The sequence below is a fragment of the Canis aureus genome, chromosome 4 (assembly GCF_053574225.1).
Source record: "Canis aureus isolate CA01 chromosome 4, VMU_Caureus_v.1.0, whole genome shotgun sequence".
Classification (NCBI taxonomy): domain Eukaryota; kingdom Metazoa; phylum Chordata; class Mammalia; order Carnivora; family Canidae; genus Canis; species Canis aureus.
Genome location: NC_135614.1, coordinates 34,490,385 through 34,512,826, shown reverse-complemented (window position 1 = coordinate 34,512,826; position 22,442 = coordinate 34,490,385). Strand labels below are relative to the sequence as shown.

The following is a 22,442-nucleotide window of genomic DNA, read 5'->3' as shown; positions in this document are numbered from 1 at the left end:
TAAGTAAGTGGCATTTAGGTCAACAAGGTTGATTCAAAAATGATCAATGCAATCAATAGACTAAAGTGAAAAAAAATGACACATTCATATGTATTAGTATAGCAAAAGGACTGAACAAACTCCAACATACATAATGAAAACTCTCAGCAAACTAGAAATAGAAAGGAAATCCCTCAACTAGATAAAAAGCATCTTTCAAATATCTATAGCTAACATTTAATTAATGGTGAAAGACTGAATGCCTTTCCCCCTGTAAATCAGGAACATGGCAAGAATCTTCACTTTCATCATTCTTATTCAACATATAATTGGAAGCCCTAGCTAGTGGCATAATATCAGAATAGGAAATAGAAGACATACAGATAAAAATGTGAGAAAATTGTTCCTATTTGCAGATAAGAAAATTGTTCCTATTTTGATGACATGTGGTCCACATATAAAAATCCGTATCTACAGGAAAAACTCCCAGAACTAGGAAGTGAGTTTCCTAAGTTCATAGGATAAATGATCCATAAACAAAAATCAATTGTATTTCTAAATACCAGCAATGAACACATGAAACTCAAATTTAAAAGACAATATCATTTTAATCACTCAAAATGATAAAATACTTAATAAATCTAAGAAAGCATATGCAGAACTTATATTCTGAAAACTAGATAATGTTGATTAAAGAAATAAAAAAAATGATATAAATTAATGGAGAGATATACCTTATTCATGGACTGGAAGACCTAACACACTAAAGATGCTAACTCCAAAAGGATATTAGGTATAACACATTTTCTGTCAAAATCTTGGCAAGATCTTTTTTAGATAAACACAAGCTATTCTAAAATTATGCAGAAAAGCAAATAAATTAGAATATATAAACAATTATGAAAAAGCAAAAGTACAAGGAATCATTCAACTTAAGACTTTTTATAGTTATAGCAATCAAAATAATGTAGTAATGGTGGAGGGGTAGACACATAGATCAATGTAATAGAAAACCCAGAAGTAGATCCATACAAATATATAATCAACTGATCTTTGACAAAAACACAAAAGTAATTCAATAGAAAAAGGATAATCTTTTTAAAAATTGATTCAAAGCAATTGGATATTTGTCGGAAAATAATGAACCCTGACTTAAGTCTCATATCTTACATAAAAATTAACTGATATTTGTCGGAAAATAATGAACCCTGACTTAAGTCTCATATCTTACATAAAAATTAACTCGAAATGGATCACAGATTTAAATGTAGAATGTAAAACTAGAAACACTTCAGAAGAAAACAAAATTTTCAGTGTCTTGGCCTTGGTGAAGAGTTTAGATATAATGTAAGAAGCACAATTCATAAAAGAAAAAATATTGATAAATTGGACTTAAGAATTAAAATCTTTTAATCTTGAGTGACTCTTTGAAGAAGATGGAAAGACAAACTATCGGGGGAAAATACTTCCAAACTACAGCCTTTACTCTTATGTAAAGGACTCAGAGAATATATCAAGAAATCTAAATTTAACAGTAAAAAAAATTAAAATCAAGTTAGAAAATACGACATGAAGATATATTCAAGAAAATGGCAAATAAGCACACAAAGAGACAATAAAACTATTAGCCATGAGGGAGATAGAAATTAAAACTACACTGATATATTACTACACACTTCTCAGAATGGCTAAAATTTAAAAATAGTAACACTACTAAAAGCTGATAAAGATGCAAAGAAACTATCACTCATACAATATTGATGAGAAACTGTTCTGGCAGTTGTGATAAACAGTTTGGGAATTTTTTTGAGTGCTAAACACAGAGTTATCATATGACCCAAAAATTACACTACTGGGCATTTATCCCAGAGAAATGAAAATTTACATCTATACAAGATCTTCTACACAAGTACTCACAGCAGCTTTATTTTTAATAGCCAAAAACTAGAAATGATCAAAATATCTCTCAATAGATGAAGTGGTTAAACTAACTGTGGATCATCCATATCAGGGAAATCTACTTGGCAATAAAAAGGAACAAATTATTGACAGACACAACTTCTTGGATGAATTTCCAAGGTGTTATTCTGAGTGAAAAAAAAAAAAAAAAACAATCTCAAAAGCTCACACACTATATAATGTCACTTATGCAAAATTCTTGAAACGTGTGAATTATAAGTATGAAAAACCAGATTAGCGATTGCCAGGGGTTAGGAATGGTAGAGGAAGAAGGAAATTATTGTGACTATTAAAAGGAGGCACACATAGCAGAACTTTGTAATGGCACAATAATTCTGCATCTTAAATATGGTGGAGTTGCTGGAATCTACACAGTTATAAAATGGCACAGAACTACACATATACCAATGTCAATTTCCTGGTTTTGATATTGTACTATGCTAACATAAAATGAAACTATTGTGGGATAATGGTGAACCGTACAAAGGATCTTTCTGTACTATTTTTATAACTTTTCATGAACCTGTAAGTATTTAAAATAAAAAGTAAAAAAAAATTAGAGTAATAAAACTATAATGCACACTAGAAGAATACAGAGGAAAATTATTCAAAACACTGATTATAGTGGTAGGGTCATATTTTTTGGGGGGAGGAGATGGAAAACATATTTAAGAAAATTCTCATCTCTATAAACTAAAGGTTATTTCCTAAGTATGAAAAAGAAGAAAGATAATTTACTCCTTTCAAGAGTAAACAATGGAAATAGCTATAAAATACATGACTAACTAAACTATGAGACCAGGCAAGTTCAGAAATACTGGACATCTGAGCAACACTAAGCAGCAGCACTAAGAGCAAGTGTTGCTTCCCCATGATTCCCTATCTATTAGGAGTGTTTCTAAAACAAAAGAGAACTTGTGGAAAGAACTTAACTTAGAAACTTATTAGACTTAGATTTATAATTTGTAAGCAAAGGATGGGAGACCTGACCTTCAGCAAAAAAGATCGCAGAAGCAAGACAAGTTCCCAGATGCATGGCTCTGTTTCAGCGGTGAGTGCTGGAACACAGTACACTCCTGAACTCAAGTATACTATAAGTTACAGCAGTTTTAGGATGGATCTGAGAGCCAGAAGGTCTAGTTCTCAAATTTGGAACACATGTCTACCACTCTCTGGTCCAGAAACAGCCTAACTCTCCTATCATCTCTGATTTACCTTTGCTGTCTGCTTGTGAGCATCATAGACTAAGAATTGGTGAAGCTCCTGCTTCTCCGGGACGGGGATGGTGCTTTCCTGTCCTGGGGGCACTCGCCCAGGCCTTAGCCCGGCTCCTCGCGGGGCTCCTCCCCCTTGGATGTCTCTTGTTTCCTTACTGCCCGCCCCCCCCCCCATCTTCCTACTTTGATAGAAGCTGAACTCTTCTCACTGTAGCATTCCAGCTGTTGTTCTTTCTAAATCTCAGGCCGAATTCGTAGATTTTCAGGATGATTTGAAGGTTATCTAGGTAATTTGATGGGGACAGGTGACTTGGGGACCCTACTCTTCCGCCATCTTGCCCTTCTTCCTCATAAACTAAGAATTAAGCAATGTCTTTGATTTAGTATCCAAAACCCTTAGCACATTGGATTGAAACATAGAATAAACTACTCAAAGTTCACTGAATGAATGAATGGTCTTATGGTTTAAAACCTGAAGGAATGTACTTTTTTTTGGGGAGGGGGTCATCAATTCCAGCTACTTATACTTAGTTCAGGTTTAAAGCCTAATCTAGGGCAGCCCCGGTGGCTTAGCAGTTTAGGGCCGCCTTCCGCCCAGGGCATGACCCTGGAGACCCTGGATTGAGTCCTGCATCAGGGTCCCTGCATGGAGCCTGCTTCTCCCTCTGCCTGTTTCTCTCTCTCTCTCTGTCTCTAATAAATAAAAAATCTTAAAAAAAAAATATAAAGCCTAATCTAATGACCACCACACAGAACTGAATTATGGATAGTCTGAAATAAAATGCTGTAGAAATGGAAAATACCCCTCAAATGGTAAAGATACACAGACAAACCCAATACCCAAATATCAATAAAATATCTCAATATCTTCTTTATATTGATTCCATGTTTAAATGATACGACTGGGTTAATCAAATATTTTATTAAAATTAAATCTGTGTGAGGCGCCTGGGTGCCTCAGTCAGTTAAGTGTCTGTCTTCAACTTAGATCATGATCCCAGGGTCAAGGGATCAAGCCTCAATCAGATCCCTGCTCAGTAGGGAGTCTACTACTCCCTCTCCCTCTGCCTTTCTCCATTTGTGTGCACTCTGTCTCAAATAAATAAATAAATAAAATCTTTAAAAAATAAATAAATAAAACTAATTCTGTGTGTTTCTTTTTACTTTATTTTGGATAGTAGGGCATTTACCTTATATATGTAGCTCACATTATATTTCTACTGGAGCACGAATCTAGAGGGCAAAGTGCCTAATTTTTTCATAGTTGATACTATGAACTCATGAAGTTCTCTAGCTCTAGCCAGAAAAGTATCTTTTTGCTCCTCTGAGTCTACTTTAAACTTCTGATGACTTTTTAGATGAAATGGTAGATAGGAGGTGCTTTCTGTTAGAGAAATCACAGTGGTTTCTCTAAAACACTTTGTTTTATATAAAAACAAAGAGCAGGAGGTATGCATATGAATATATTCCATCCAAGTGGAAAAATAAAATATACTTGTAGAAAAACATACCTGGGATATCTGACATATAGTTTTAACAATATACAAAATATTCTAATTATACTTTAAGTTGGTGGGACAAAAACAAAAACAAAATAAAGGAAAAAGAAAACACGAAAAATAAAAGCATCTGAACTCAGGGTTCTAGAGGCAACTTCATTTCATAAAGCCTATCAAGACCAAGTTTTCATGTAAAAACATTTGTGTGAACTCCGTGTGGGATAAGATAAGGAGCTGTGAGCCAATTCCTCCAGAACACTTGTAGCTTTTCCCTCAAACAGCTGCTTTTTCTTAACAGAGAGGTGAGAACAGATGACAGTTTTCACCTGAAGTTAGAGTGTGGGGATTTTTACTTAACACTGAACTGTTAAAACTTCCTGATTCATGATTAGTTTGCTTATTTCTCCCTTTTCTGGAAGACTTTAGGGAGCTTCCTGGAATGGTCTTACTTGCTTGCAAAGGGCCTGTGGCACTTAGCACTAACAATACGAGCTGTCCTAGTAGATGAAACTCTATCACTAAAGATTTGTCTTTCATATACTCAAGTCCCCTCCACACTCTGAATCTACATCTCCACCTAACTTTTGATTAATTTCTTCTGAAAGACTGATTTGATCAAGTTACTTCTTGAAAGCTAATAGAATTATCCATTTCTCACTGATTGCTATCATTAAATTTCTAAGAGTAAAATCTTTCTATATCTATACCCTTGATGTACAAGTCAATAAATTAAATTCTATATCACACAAATGAAATGGATCCCAGTAGTAGAAAACTTTGGTGCTATCCTTTTTTTTCTAGCTACACTGCAGATACAAACTTTGCTTCTTTCAATGGATACTTTATACAAAGCTTTAAAAATGCCCTATTTGTTTCGGCACTGAAGGGCACAAATTTAGACACCCTTAAATTTATGACCAGACAAGTCACTCAACTTCTAGATTAAAATAGCCATGTAATAGTCATATACATATAACAGAATTCTTGTTGTGCTGTCATAAATACATGCAGCTAGAATGTGATAGCTCAGCCACACAGATGGCTCCTGTCAGCATTTAGCTCATTGAAACAGGCCATATTCAATGGCCCATATCTAAAAATGACTGACTAGACATTAACAATTTAAAAATAATTACATGAATCACATTATAATTATTATTTGTTTAAACACCAAAGTATATGAGTATTTCACTTAAAATACTTCTAGTGGCATATGCTATATATAAACAATAGTGAATATAAATAAACACTTCCACAAAGAAATAAATCATTTAATTCCCTTCAGAATATATATGAGTAGTAAAAGGACACCTCTCCAATTGGGATAAAATGGAATACTGAAGAATAAAATCAGGACGTTAATCTCACATAAATTAACTAATAATGCTACCCACTCCCAAATCAGGAAGGCATATAGTGTAAAAGAAAAAGGACTTAGGAAGAAGTCATCTGAAAACAAATCTTTGGGTTATGATGTTCCTTTCATTTAATATTTTGTCTCATCTCCCAGGCAAGCAAAAAAAAAAAGGGAGGGAGCAGAGTCCTTTAACAGTACATACATCATGCTGCCCCTGGCAAACTCCTTTTCCTTTGGAAATTATGTACAGTTGACATGATTTCTGTGATATGTCTATGATAAGGTTTTCTGATTTTTTTTCTATTTTATAAATAGTTATGATAGGAACATACTTAACTATGACATTTTGAGATATATGCATAACCCAGTAAATCTGAGACATTAGATCATAATTCTAAGCACAAAAATTGCTGATAATGTGGACCACATTCTAATTGTTGAGCTTATTTTAGTTATATACATATCTATTAAATACACCATAAAATGGATTAAATCTTTGATTCACTACTAGAAACTAATTCTAAGAGAACATTTAAAAATGTATATAAAATCATCTTTTCTCACCTCTTTGCTATATAATACTGTGAGTTCTTAAGATACGAGAGAAAACTAGTAAAGATCTAATTGTGTACATTCCGAATTTCAACTGGTAGACAACTTTCCCACTGATACTGATATAACAGCATTTCTTTCTACACTCAATTTTAAGAGTAATCCATGTGAGCCATTATGTGAAGGTCAGGTGGATCCTTGGGTCCATCTTATAATCCCTTCTTGGAGATTCAAGGGGATAAATAATAAGAAGGTTGATAGTGTGAGTCTAGAAAGGTTTTCTGGTATTTTGGCTGCTCTAGTTCGGTAAGATGTTTAAACAAATGCTTTAAATGTATATATTGTGAAAATTTAGAATTTACTTAATGTGCAATCTTCAAACACTGATGTTAAATGTTTTGAAACAATACTGGAAATACATCTAAAACATTTTAAATGAATCTTTTCACATAAGCGCCATCTTTTCTCACATAATCACCATCTTCCTAGTATTCTTAGTCTTACTTCAACTACTTTTGTGTGAATGATTAGATACGCTCCACACTGCTGTTCTTTGCAGGTTACCCATCTCGCCACTTTATCAGGTACTCTGTCCCTCAGATGAGAATATTTCACCAGAAGCAAGACTTCTCCATTCTCTTCCGACGGTACCATAATTTCCTATAGCCCATTCTTATCTCTTTTCCCTCTTTCTTTCCCTCCCTAAATCTGAAATCCACTTCCTTTATTTTCCTTCATTTCTTCCAAAAATGTCTATTTTTTTTTTCATGTTTCTTTCCACCTCCTAAATGGCTGCCAACAAGTATTATAGATGGTATCTCTCTTTTCTCCACCATCTTTCAATGCTTTCTACTACAAACAGATTTCTTCCGCGGATGCCAGGAAATGTTCTGAGGACATGCTTACATATGCCTCATAAACCTGATTTAGATTTTACTTCAGATCCTCAACTAACTCAGAGAGTGTCATTTAAATTTCTCAATATATTTAGGGAATGGTAAAGAACAAGGGCTCAGACTATAACTTTCAATCTTCCCAAACTCTTATGAGCCAGATCAAAAAAAATGTTGCCTACGCTAAACTTGGGGATTTTGAAATTCAACATGTTTTGATTCTCTAAATCACTACCTAACAGACTCGTTGCCAAAGAAGAATCCCAACTGCACTACCCAACATCAATATCTTTTTTAAATATGTTGAGTTCCTGCTAAAAAAAGAACATGTAGAGTCAAGTATAACTTTTTAGAAGAGAAAAGAAAATCTTTATTATTGTAAAATGATTTCTAAGATACAATAATTTTATTTCAAATGAATCTTAAGTGCCAAAAACATAAAAATCAACTTTAAAAATAAACTCAATATTTAATGTTAATAGTTAATAATTGTCTTAGTATCATGTATTATATTACATTAACTAAGTAAATAAATATATGTAACTACCTCTTTACCTAAATACAACTCAGTAAAATTACTTTTTCAGTAATTCCTGGATAAAATTTTTAATTCTATCTTTCAAATGGGCTTTAACACCAACTTCAACTACTTCCCTAAACATACAACTGTGCTGCAGTTGAAATCATGTACTTACTATTGCCTAAATGTATCTTTCTACCTCATCATCACCTTTACTTGTACTTCCTTTTGTCAAGAATATTTCTCCCATTTCAATCGCAAAACCTCTCTCAATCCTTCAAGGCTCCTCAGTGTACCTTTGTGGGAAGGAACCTTGAACTAGCAGTGAACAGCCTGAAGCTACAGTATTATCTCAGTCACTGATTGATTATGAAACTTTAATATCCCACTTAATCTCCTTGCCTTTTGTTAGCTTAGATAAGTATAAAACAAAAGTCCTAAGCTAGGTGATTTCTAAAGTAGAAGATGGCAAGGAAGCCTAAAGTCTGGTTTGTTAGGAGTGTTGGACTGAAAAACGGACCTTCATTTCACCCAAAATTATAGTAAACTAAGCAATGTCTTGGGGTTGTTTCCCACCATTTACCTTTGTCTGATTAATATCCAGTTTTCAGAACAATAAGATCGAAGAAGCCAGAGATGGTATAAAAACACCCATGAGGATGGGAAAATGGAACTTCTCACACTTAAAGAAATCACCAACCTACTTAGTATCAGAAGGCACAAATATCTGTGAGGAAACTGGAGAAATGGGGGAGGCCCAAACTCCTATCTAGAAGCAAAAGGTAGTCTTATTTTGCAATTTCCTCAAACCAGTAAGTTTCCACCTCCTTTAAAGAAATATTACATCATCTCTGTCTACCGGTATATTTCACTTTCTAGAATTCAATCACAACCTTTACCTTCTTCAACAAGCTCCTTGATTCTTCCAACTAGACCTTCCTCATCTTTTGAACCTAACAGAACTCACTTCACTTTAATTGTATCACATCACCAGTTCCTTTGATAAGTACCTGCTAGTAGAAGGAATCCTTATTGGACTGTGTATTTTCTTCCCCAATTCCTACTTCTACTTCAAGAGCCTAGTAACTGAGATTGGAGCTTACAAACTTCTGTTGAATAAATTAATTAATAATTAATTAATAATTAATAAATTAATTATTAGCATTTTACCTTAGAGCACACACAAAAAATTACTTATTAGATGAAAATGAAAAAAAAAGTAATAAACTTTAAAGCCTATAGTTAGGTTTTAAAAAATTGGATTGCTGATTACATTAACCATTATGGTTCCCTGTTCATTTATGTTACTAGGATTCTACTGCTAAAATAAGGCAAAAGAAGAGTCAAAAGTGGCTTATTAGGCATTTTCTTAACAAATAATGTCTATTAGTTGGCACCCAACAACAGGATTATGATGACTGGATGGCCATGTGATGATTCTCTGGCTCAGGAACACCCTGAACTAAGTTTCAGAACTCAGGTTAAATTATGGTCAGTGTATTTTAGACTAAATATATTTCAAAAAATAAGAAAGCATGGTTACTTTCTACTGTTTAGAAGAAATCATTCCCAAATCATGCCTTAAACATAACCTTTACTATCTATATCTTAATGCCTTTATACTTGAGTAATTGTAATAGAATATATTTGAAAGGTTTCAACAACAACAAAAGAATAAGCTACATCACGTATTTCCAGAGTCATGCTGCTAAAAAGGGAAGACTGCATTCTGTGGATTTCTGTTTCTTTTAGGGCATGGGGAAATACTACTCTCATAAATACATGCAATGAGAGACTAGACACTCAAAATGGGCTACAGTGTGCAGAACAGAAAAGCTATTAAATGCACATTCATTTATATAAGACAAACAAGAGAAGCTTTAGAAAGCACATAAACACCTAAAACACAAGAAAAATCAACTTACCTAGAAAAAATTACAGTCATGGCAGATTCAAAATTATTAGGTTAGAGGAAAAAGAGTGGAATAAACATTGAAAGAGTAAATGACATGCGAAGAGGTTAAGGACATATGTTACTTACGGGAATTCTTCTCCAGGGTGTTTGAGTATATTTATCAGCATATGTGCACTTTTCCTCTTTAGATTTCTGGTGGCAGTTACACCGGGTTGCCTGAATAAAATCACAAATGTTGACACCGGTGTAATTTCATATACACATATTTACATACAAAGTAATCAGAGGCTTTCATAAAGGGTACAAAAGGGTACAAGACCACCACCACAGAAACAGGGCAAACAGCCAGGTCTATTCAGTAGTTTCCCATTTGATTCAGAGATTGGGTTCTAGAGTCAGTCAGTAAAGCTAAAATTTTGAACAGTAAGAACTTTGGGAATCTCTTCATTGTCCATAAACGCATTATTTATGATCCTATGTATATAAATATATACAATACTATGTATATGAATGTAAAACATATATATCAACATACAGTTTATAAAGAATACAATTGCAAAATATAATGTATTTCTCTAAACTATAATGGTACAATAGACACTACACCACAGTTTCTTAAGTTTATTTTTGATGGCAATAAACTGGATATTAAATACGACCAGTCCACAAGTTAGGTTGTCTATTTATATGTGCAGTGCTTTTAAGCCTCCTTAATAATGTGTTAACCTTACTGCACTAAAGAATTTGAAGGACCACTGCCTTTTGATAAGATCCATCTGACCATTTCAGTTCACAAATGAATCCTCTACATATGGTTTCACTCAAAGCATACTCATTTAGTCATTTATACAACACAAAGCAATGTACCTAATTGTGTGAACTTTGGTCTCTCAAATATCAAATTTTTAAGAAAGAATGAAAACAATGATAATGAGAATTTCTCCCTAGTATGAAGTTAGACTATAACCATATTATGTATTAAACAACCTCACTGGAGGTAAACATACTTACTCTCTTGTAGGAAAACCCACATAGCAAATTCTTTTTTTTCTTTTTTTAAGATTTTATTTATTTATTCATGAAACACAGAGAGAGGCAGAGACACAGGCAGAGGGAGAAGCAGGCTCCATGCAGGGAGCCTGATGCGGGACTCGATCCCAGGACTCTAAGATCATGCCCTGGGCTGAAGGCAGACGCTCAACCGCTGAGCCACCCAGGCGTCCCATCACATAGCAAATTCTTGATTACTGCATCAAATTAAAACTATGTGTCTAGTTTAAAAATATTTACCAAAATTCAGAATTTTTCTTAATTTTAATCAGATTGTTCCCTTTTCCATATATAAAAGATCTAATTAAAAACAGCTCTGTAGTATAGACATTTTTCCATTCCTTATAGTACATATTTCCCATTCCTAAGAAATGGGATAGTCACTGAAACAGAATTCACTAAAGAAGCAGACAACTGAAAAGTCTGTCTCATGGGGGCACCCAGGTGGCTCAGGTGGTTCAGCATCCGACTCTTGGTTTTGGTTCACATCATGATCTCAGGGTCCTGAGATGGAATCTCACTCTGGCTCTGTGCTCAGCACAGAATCTGCTTGAGATTCTCTCTCTCCCTCTGCCCCTTGCCCTGTTCATTTTCTCTCTCTCTCAAAATCTTAAAAAAAAAAAGTCTCCTAGAATTCACTGTAATAGGATATAACTTTTAATATATATGGGAGGTATGTAAAGATAAAACATTTACCTCTTTTTTTGTTTTAAGATTTTGAGAGAGAGAGAGAAAGAAAGAGAGAGATCACAAGCAGGGTAGAAGGGGAGAGGGAGGAGCAGACTCCCAGCTAAGCAGGGAGCCTCATGCCAGACTCAATCCCAAGACCCTGTGATCATGACCTGAGCTGAAGGCAGATGCTTAACCGACTGAGACACCCAGGCGCCCTAAAACATTTATCTTAATGCAAACACATTATGTATTCTATCCTGAGTACTGTAATTCCAGAATTAATTTCCTTTTTGTTGTCTATGTGTTAGCCTGTTTAATTAAGCTGAGTTCCATTTTCTATGACTCTATAAAGGAAAGTCTACACAAGTAACTTCACCAGATTATTTTAAGGACTCAATGAGAAAATGTATCTAAATTAACTATTACTAAGTAGTATATTGAGGGGAAAATAAAAGGGTACTCTCAGCATTTTAAATAAGGTTTAAATAGCTGAGCTTCTATACTTTCCAGTTAAATTCTGGGAGCATTGCAATCTGATTTTATATATGCACATTTCACACAAAATATGAATTCAACACTTTATATGGTCACTTTTCTGAAAGTCTGCATGCACACACAGGCTAGGGGTGAGTGCTTTTATTAAAAAAAAAAAAGGTAAAATTCATAGAAAGCTAGAACTAGAAAAGGACTTTGAAATCACTGAGAAAATCCTTCACATTTTTCCTTTTTATTTCTTAAATTCCAGTGTGGTTAACATACAGTGATAAATGAGTTTGAGATGTATAACATAATGATCCACCAATTCCATACATTACTGTGTTCAACAAGACAAACACACTCCTAATTCCCTTCACCTATTTCACCCTCCCCATCCACCTCCCCTTTGGTAACCATCTGTTTGTTCTCAACAGTTTGTTTCCCCTCCCCCCATTATTATTTGTTTTTTTCTTAAATTCCACACATGAATGAAATCCTATGGTATCTGTCTTTTTCTAACTGGTTTGTTTCATTTAGCATTATACTCTCTACCTCTACCCATGTTGTTGCAAATGGCAAGATTTCATTCTTTTTTATGGCTGAATGATATTCTAATACATATACATATACGTGTGTGCTTAATGGAATACATATTTATGTGTATACACATACACACATACACACTCTTGCATATACATAAACCATATTTTCTTTATCCCCTCATCTTTTGATGGACACTTGGGCTACTTCTATAGTTTGGTTATTGTAAATAATGCTGAAACAAACATAGGGGTGCGTATATCCCTTCAAATTATTGTATTCTTTGAGTAAATATTCAGTAGTGTAATTACTGGATTGTATGGTAATTATATTTTTAAGTTTTTCAGGAACTTCCATATTGTCTTCCACTGTGGCTGCACCGGTTTGCATTCCCATCAACAGTGTACAGGGGTTCCTTTTTCTCCACATCCTCACCAACACTTATTGTTGAGTTTTCTTACGTTAGCCCTTCTGACAGGTGTGAGGTGGTATCTCACTGTGACTTTGATTATCCCTGATGATAAATGATACTGAGCATTATTTCATGTGTCTGTTGGCCATCTGTAGGTCTTCACTGGAGGAATGCTTATTCATGTCTTCTGTGCATTCTTAAATTGGATTGTCTTTTTGGTGTTGGTGTTTAAGTTCTTTGTATATTTTGGATACTGACCCTTTCTTGAACATGTCACACACAAATATCTTCTCCCTTGCAGTAGGCTGTCATTTAGTTTTGTAGGTTGTTTCCTTTGCCATGCAGAAGCTTTTGATTTTGATGTAATCCCAATAGTTTATTTTTGCTTTTGTTTCCCTTGCCTCAGAAGAATGTTACTATGACCAATGTCAGAGAAATTACTGCCTGTGCTCTCTTCTAGGCTTTTTATGGTTTTAGGTCTCACATTTAGGGTCTTTAATCCATTTTCTAAAAGACTTTATTTACTCATTTGAGAGAGAGGAAGAGAGAGCATAAGTGAGGGGAGGGTGAAGCAGACTTCCCACTGAGCAGGGAGCCCGATGTGGTGCTTGACCCCAGGACCCTGAGATCATGACCTGAGCTGAAGGCAAATGCTTAACCAACTGAGCCACCCAGGTGCCTTGGTCTTTAATCCATTTTTAGTTTATTTTATGTACAGTGGAAGAAAGTTGTCCAGTTTCCTTCTTTTGCATGTAGCCCTTTCAGTTCTCCCAATACCATTTGATGAAGAGAGACAATCTTTCCCATTGCATATTTCTGCTTCCTTTGCATATTAATTGACCATATAATTGCAGGGTTTTTTTTAATTTTTATTTATTTATTATTATTATTTTTTTATAATTGCAGGTTTATTTCTGAGTTTTCTATTCTGTTCCACTGACCTATGTGTCTATTTTTATACCAGGGCCATGCTGTTTTGATTACTACAGCTTTGTAATATAACCTGACATCTCAAATACCACAAGTTTTGTTTTTCAAGATTGTTTTGGCTATTTGGGGTCTTTTGTGGTTCCACACAAATTTTAGGATTCCTTATTTTAGTTCTGTGAAAAAAATGCTGTTGGTGTTTTGATAGCAACTGTATTAAATCTGGAGATTGCTTTAGGTAATACAGACAATTTAAGAATATTTGTTCTTCCAATCCATAAGCATGGGATGTCCTTCCAATTCTTTGTGTCATATTCAATTTCTTTCATCAATATTTTATAGTTTTCAGAGTATAGGTCTTTCACTCTTTGGTTGTTTATTCCTAGGTATTTTATTCTTGGTGCAATGGCAAATGGGATTGTTTTATTAATTTCTCATTCTGCCGCTTAATTATTAATACATAGAAATGCAGTAGATTCCTGTATGCTGATTTTGTATCCTGCAAGTTTCCTAAATTCATTTGTCAATTCTAGTAGTTTTTTTGGTGGAGTCTTTTGGTTTTCTACATAAAGTATCACGTTATCTGCAAAAAGTAAAGGTTTTTCTTCCTTACCAATATGGATGCCTTTTATTTCTTTTTGTTGCTGATTGCCGTGGCTAGGATTTCCAATACTATGTTGAATAAAAGTGGTGAGACTGGACATCCTTGACTTGCTCCTGCCCTTAGAGGAAAAGCTCTCCGTTTTCCCCCATTGAGTATGATGTTAGCCATGGATTTTTCATATGTGACCTTTATTATGTTGATGTATGCTCCCTGTAAACCTACTTTCTTGAGGTTTTTTATCTTGACCAATGTTGTACTTTTCCAAATGCTTTTTCTGCATCTCTTGAAATGATATGGTTCTTATCTTTTGTCTTATTGTGGTGATGTATCATGTTGATTGACTGGCAAATATTGAACCATCCTTGCATTCCAGCAATAAATCCCACTTGATCATGGTGAATGATTGCTTTAATGTATTGTTGGACTCAATCTGCTAGTATTTTGTTGAGGAATTCTGCATCTATGTTCATCAGAGATCTTATCCTATGGTTCTTTTTGGGATGTCTTTATATGATTTTGTTTATTGGTAGTTTTTTGATTACTGATTCAATTCCATTGCTGATAATTGCTCTTTTCAAATTTTTTATTCTTCCTGCTTCAGTTTAGAAAGATGACGTTTCTAGGAATTTATCCATTTCCTCTAGGTTGTCTGATTTGTTGGCATAAAAGTTTTCAAAATATTCTCTTATAATCATTTGTATTTCTGTTCTGCTGGGTGTTATTTCTCCTCTTAGATTTGTGATTTTGAGTCCTCTTTTTCTTAATAAGTCTGATTATTAGACTTATTAGATATTTATCAATTTTGCTGATCTTTTCAAAGAGCCAGCTCCTGATCTCATTGATCTGTTCTACTGTTTAAGTTTCTGTATCATTTATTTTTGCTCTAGTCTTTATTATTTCCTTCCTTATGCTGGTTATGAGTATTGTTCGTTCTTTTTCCTAGCTCCTTTAGGGGTAAGGTTAGGTTGTTTATTTGAGATGTTTCTTGATTCCTCTTTTTTTTTTTTTTTTTTAAGATTTTATCTATTCATGAGAGACACCGAGAGAGGCAGAGAGACAGGCAGAGGGAGAAGCAGGCTCCCCACAAGGAGCCCAATGCAGGACTCCATCCTGGTATGCCAGAATCATGCCTGAGCCAAAGCCAGATGCTCAACCACTGAGCCACCCAGGTGTCCCGAGATGTTTCTTGCTTCTTAATGTAGCAATTTTTATTTCTCTCCACGTAATTTTTCATTCATTCTTTAATAGTATGTTATTTAACCTCCATGTATTTACTCTTTCCAGATTCTTTTCTTGTGGTTTACTTCCAGTTTCATAGTGCTGTAGTTAGAAACGATGTATGGTATGGCTTTGATCTTTCTGAATTTGTTGAGACTTGTTTTGTGGCCTAATATGTAATACATTCTGGAGGATGTACCATGTGCACTTGAAAAAAATGTGCATTCTGGCTTTTAGGATGTAATGTTCTAATCACATATGTTAAATTTATCTGGCCCAGAGTGTCATTCAAAGCCACTGTTTGTTGATTCTGTTTAGATAATCTGTTTGTTGATGTAAATGAGGTGTTTAAGCCCACTACTATTACTGAATTATTAGTTCCTTTATATTTGTTATTAACAATTTTATGTATTTGAGTGCTCCCATGTTGGATGCATACATATTTACTATTGTTATATCTTCTTGTTGGCCTGTCCCCTCAATGGTTATATAGTGTCCTTTATCTCTTGCTAGTTTTTTTAAGTCTATTTTGTCTGATATAAGTACTGCTACCCCTACTTTCTTTTCAGACTCATTTGCATGATAAATGTTTCTCCATCACCTAACTTTCAATCTGCAGTTTCCTTTGGTCCGAAATGTGTCTCTTGTGGCAGCATAAAGGTAAGTCTTGTTTTTGTCCTCATTCTGTCACCCTATGCCTTTTGATTGGAGCATTTAGTCCATTTACATTCAATGTAAGTACTCACATATATTTATTGCCATTTTGTTGCTTGTTTTACAGTTCTTCTCTGATCTTTTCTTTTTTGCTCTCTTTTAGGCTTTCTTTAGTGAGATACTTAGATTCTTTTCTCTTTACTTTTTCATATCCATTACTGGGACTTGATTTGTGGTTACAAATCAAGGTTCGTATGGAACATCTTCTGCATATAGTAGTCTATATTAAGTTGATGTGTCGCTTAACAAACTCTTTATTCTTCTCTCTACATTTAGGTAACATGCTTTTATTTTGCGAATCCCTTGACTGATTTTTATAGATACATTTATTTTTACTGCTTTTATGTGTCCTACTTTTTCTACTCTTACTTATAGTCTTTCCTTCTCAAAGAGTCTCCTTTAGCATATTTTGTGAGGCTGGTTTAGTGGTCAATAACTCCATTAGCTTTTGCTTGTCTGAAAACTTCTCTCTACTCTGAATGATAGCTTTGCTGGATAGAATACTCTTGGCTGCAGATTTTACCTTTCAGCACTTTGAATATATCATGCCACTCCCTTCTGGCCTGAAGTTTTGCTGAAAAAATCTGCTGATAGCCTTAGGGGGTTTCTCTTTTAATGCAATTGTGTTCTTTCTTCTTGATGCTTTTAGAATTTTCTCTTTATCACTACTTTTTGCCATTTTAATTACTATATGTCTTGATGTGGACCTCTTTGGATTAATTTTGTTGGAGGATCCTCATGCTTCCTGGATCTAGATGTCTGTTTCCTTCCCCAGAGTGGGGAAGTTTTCAGCTACTATCTCTTCAAATAAATTTTCTGCCTCCTTTACGCTCTTCTTCTCCTGGGATCCCCATATATTATGCTTGATGGAGTCTCTGAGTTCCCTAAGTCTATTCTCATTTTGCATAATTTTTTTTTTCTCTCACCTGCTCAGATTGATTACCTTCCATTAATCTCTTCCAGGCCACTAATTCATTCCTCTGCTTCTTCTATGCCTGCTATTTATTTCATCTAGTTGTATTTTTTATTTCATTTGTTGTGTTATTTCTGATTGTGGTTCTTTTTCATCTCTTTGTTAAGGATCTCACTGATGTCTTCCACTCTTTTATCAAGTCCAGAGAGTATCTTTATCATCATTACTTTAAATTCTTTATCAGGCATATTACTTATATCTGTTTCCCTTAGAAGTCTCTTATTGTTGTCTTGTCCTTTTCTTTCATTTGGGACATATTTCTCTGTCTCCTCATTTTGTCTAACTCCCTGTGTCTGTTTCCAAGTGTTAGGAAATTTAGCTATGTCCCCTGCTCTTGAAAAATAAAGCTCTTATGAAGAAGAGGTCCTAGAGTGCCCTGCAGTGCAGTGCTCCTTGTTCCCCAGGCATTTCACGGTGGAGTTTCTTCTATGTGTGTTGTGTATGCTCTGGTGTTGTGTCCTGTTCACTTTTTCTTTTGTCTGCAGAGGTTCTCTTTGCCTGTTGTGGGCAGTGCTTGGTTCCTGGCTAGGGTGCAGTGCACAATTTTAACACCATGGGCTTCCACAGGGCCTACTGCCAATGGGCCCTTGCAAAATGCCTGGGTCAGGAGACAGTGTTGGCAAGGTTTATATAGGTCTTCTGGGGGAGGGGACCTGCAGTACTGGGGGTTGAAACAAGTATGACTGGGAAGGATGGATATCCCAAAGCATGGGGAGGTGGGCAGGGCTTGGTGTTAGCAAGTTAGTTAGTGAATATCAGTACTTGGCTGGTTCACACAGGTGGCCATGTGTTTATGCTGGGGGAGTGGAGGAGGCAGATGGCACTGCCATCTCCTCTGTTCCTGCAGAAATTCCTCAGCAATCCTTGCCCCTCAAGGACATGCTCCAAAATGAGTAAACTACTCTCCCTTTTGTTTGTTGTGTTTTTCAAACTGCTGCTTTTATGCTGTATCTCTGTGGGTCATCATGCTATCTCTTGAAGGGCAGGGACTCCACTTCCTCTCACCCTTCAGGCTCTCTCAGATCCAAGCCCACGGATTTTTAAAATTCCAGGCTTTAAGTCTCCTTGTAAGAACTCATGAAATTCAGTCCCTCTTGCTTTCAAAGCCAAATGTTATGGGGATTTGTCTTCCCTGAGCAGGCATCCCAGTGTGATAGTGTGTTTCTCTCCCTTCTCCATGCCTGGGCCTCCCTCTTCTCCACAGATGGCTGCAGTCTCTTTTGTTCCCCACCACATCTCCACTCTTCCTATCCTCTTTTTTTTTTAATATTTTATTTATTTATTCATGAGAGACACAGAGAGAGGGAAAGACAGAGAGAGAGGCAGAGAAACAGGCAAAGGAAGAAACAGGCTCCATGCAGGGAGCCCGATGTAGGACTTGATCCCGGGTCTCTAGGATCATGCCCTGGGCCGAAGGCGGCACTAAACCATTGAGCCACCCGGGCTGCCCCCTACCCTCTTCAATGTGGCTTCCTCTCTACCTTTAGTTATGGAGTTTCTTCCACCTGTCATCAGCTCATTTTCTGTATTATTTGCACTGATGTGAGTGTTATCTAGGTACACCTGTGGGATAAGCTAAGTTTAGGATCCTCTTACTCCACCATCTTCGCAGCATCCAAAACCTTCACATTTTTGATAAGAAAAGCACTGGAAAATGGTAGAAACTGCCAATGTTATTCAGCTAATTAATACTGAAGTCAAAACAAAGTCCTCTAATTTATGATGATGTTTTGCTATTAAGAAAAATAGTTTAGAGATGTGAGGAAAGAAAAAGTATTTTAAATAGAAAGACAATTTTAATTTTCATAATGTGAAAAATGTTGCTACTGATCTCTACCTACAGTGGTTTATATCTTTCTAAATTCTCTTGATTTGAACAAGTGACTTCCTAGAGTTCCATTACTAAACTAAAGATAGGTAATGAGCTCTTCTAAAATAAATATAATTTCTAGGTTTAATATAGCAAATACAGAGAATTTCAAAGAACCTTTTGCTGAGAAGTAATGCTTTCAACTTTTCTTCTGTTTTCTTTCTTTAGGATTCTCTTAGACATTTCTACAATCTTTATAAAAATTATTTGCAAGGTAAGTCTCTTCAACAAGTCAGTACAGTCTCTTCAACAAGCCAATACAACAAGGAAAAAGAACAGTTCTAAATTAAGAGATTTAAGAGATGTAACCAGATGTAATGTACAAAGGCACAGGATATTTTTGAAACTAGGGCAACCTAAAGATGTTAGGATATTAGAAGACATTAAGGATTCACTATTAAGTGGTTAAGGACAGTAATACTTCAGCTATGAACTGTTCTTATTTTCTAAAGAAATATATTAACAGAATACTATTAAAACAATATAAAAAGCTTTAAATTTTCATTACTTATTAATCATATATCAATATACAGTGAGCTCTTTTCATAATTTTTTTCCAACCTAAATTTGTTTTTCTAGTGCAACCCCAGCATTTTGATGAGAATAATTTCATTCTGTCTCACTCAACCTTTTTATGTTCAGCATTATACCATTTTACGTGATCTAAAATTTCCTTTATATACAAAGAAAATTACTGGATTTTGCATTAAATCCTCAATGAAACTGTGGGAGATAAGACCATTTTCATTTACTGTTATATTTCTTAAATTTGATCTAATCTGTCACCTTGGTTTTGCTGTTTTTAGATATCCTTGGTATTTTCCTACTTTTTATGTCTTTTTAAATATCTTTTGCAAGATTCATTATTCTAACCTAACAGTTATCTTAAAAGCATTTCATAAACATTTTATAATTTATTTAAGTATATAAAAATAATTTTAAAAATCCATTTGTAGAAGATAAAAACTTCAGTACTTCTGACTTCTTCAGGATTTTCCATATTTCCTTCCTCAAACCTGAATTTTACTTAAACATTTTCAAGAATTTAACAGGAATTAAAAATTTAAAAAAAAACTTTTCATTTCAGAAAATAAAATGTATAAATTCAAAAAAGTCCAACATTCAAATGATATATAATTACATAAGATAAAATAAGGAGCAAAAAGTTTTCTCCCATTACTGGTTGGGAAGTTTAGCCCATCTATCCTACCTGAAAATGGCTTCCTTTATTTATTTATTTATTTTTTAAAGATTTTATTTATTTATTTGACAGAAAGAGAGTGAGTGAGCACAAGCAGGGGGAGTGGCAGACAGAGGGAGAGAGAGAAGCAGGCTTCCCCCTACCCCCAGCAGGGACCCCAATGTGGGACTCAATACCAGGGCCCTGGGATCATGATCTGAGGTGAAGGCCGACACCCAACCAACTGAGCCACGCATTTTAATCTTTACCTCCCAATTCTTGAGTTATTTTTAAGTTCCTCCCTCAGGTATTTGGAATGCATTATTAAGCAATTTTACAAAGATAACTGAATGGCATAGTTTTCAAGACAGTAAAGGTCTGAAATTTTACCTTGGTATATGAATAAAAATATGTTTAGATATAAAATGTAAGGGCATAACCTTTTTCTGAAGTGTACTAGACACAATTCTTGTGCTCTGTAATACATTTTTGCAAAATCTGAAGCTTACTTAATTTCCTGATGCTTTTTTCTTCTCCTTAAAAACTAGCTAGGTTCCTATTTTAGTTTTAAAATACAAGTGTTAGGTCTTATTATTTTCCTTCTTAATTTTATATTTGGTAGGCCCTCAATTTGCAATATTCATTCATTCGTTTCTCAGATTTGTAAGTTTTCTTCATATACTTAAAACATAACATCTGATTCATCTGTCATTATTTATTCATCAGCCTGATTTCTGTAATCTGACCTCAGTGGCTCAGAGTTCATAATAACCTTTATATTCTAAGTGAGATTAATATTTCATATTGCTGAATTCCATTGTTATACCAAAACATGCTTTTGACTTGCAACAAAGATTTTCCTTGGCCTGTTGTCATTTTTATGCCATAACGTTATTATCCTGGCCTTTCAGATTTTACGAACTAAATTATAATTAAGTTCAAACTGCTGCACATATTCTTTTTTTTATTTTTATTTTTCTTATTTTTATTTATTTCTGATAGTCACAGAGACAGAAAGAGAGAGAGAGAGGCAGAGACACAGGCAGAGGGAGAAGCAGGCTCCATGCACCGGGAGCCCGACGTGGGATTCGATCCCGGATTTCCAGGATCGCGCCCTGGGCCAAAGGCAGGCGCTAAACCGCTGGGCCACCCAGGGATCCCGACATATTCTTTTTATATGAGACTGACACTTGAAATTGTAACAATTATAAAATTACAAAGATCCAAACATGACTCTGAGAGATCCTGCAATATATCCAAGGGGAGGAAGTATTTTCTTAGAATACCACTCACTCTGACAGTCTTACTGACAGAAATCTAAGCCTACTATCCAGTTTAGTTTCTGCTCTCAGAGAGAATAAACGCCCTGTTCTCAATTCACCAGTTCATTTCTTTAAACATATATGAAGGAAGACAGGCCTTCATCAATAACATGAATATAAGCTGGTGAATTTCAAAATCTCCAAATGAAGGCTACTGAAAATGGTTGTTTGATGAAGACTTTCTTTACACTTGATACTTAGTATTTAGATTGAAGTAAATCACATACTTTCAGAGTTCATATAATCTAAATATAATACAATAGTGCAACTTTGAAAGGCAAAAATAAAGTCAAATTTCAATTCTGGCTAGACCTTAAAAAAAAAAAAAAAAACACATGTATGGTGCAGTTTGAAAAGCCTCTACTTTTATGTACTACACTATAATACTTACAAGCTGATGTTCTAATAGTTGGATTTTTTCATCTTTTTTCTTTATTTCCTCTTTAAGTTGTTTTACTTCGTTTAATAAATCTTCATTCTGAAATATTTAAAAAATTAATAAGCATTAAATCAATGATGAAGAGTGAATAATGGATGGTTTGTGAAGAGGAAAATTTTTCTTAAATATGCCAGCAATTCACCTATACACAAA

At 34.8% G+C, this 22,442-nt stretch overlaps 1 protein-coding gene across 12 annotated transcripts in view; it reads right to left on the bottom strand.

Annotated features, from left to right (window-relative positions):
* Positions 1–22,442, bottom strand: part of CCSER2 (coiled-coil serine rich protein 2) — a 186,032-nt gene that overhangs the window by 18,984 nt on the left and 144,606 nt on the right. For 10 of the 12 annotated variants that reach the window (XM_077895234.1, XM_077895235.1, XM_077895237.1 and 7 more), the window contains 2 exons: positions 22,242–22,328; positions 10,018–10,107 (listed from right to left, as the gene is read on the bottom strand). In XM_077895234.1, the coding sequence (XP_077751360.1) occupies positions 10,018–10,107; positions 22,242–22,328 (177 nt within the window). Of the gene's footprint in view, positions 1–8,986; positions 9,086–10,017; positions 10,108–22,241; positions 22,329–22,442 lie in introns of those variants that run through there. The other 2 variants (XR_013377973.1, XR_013377974.1) reach the window with 2 other exon arrangements.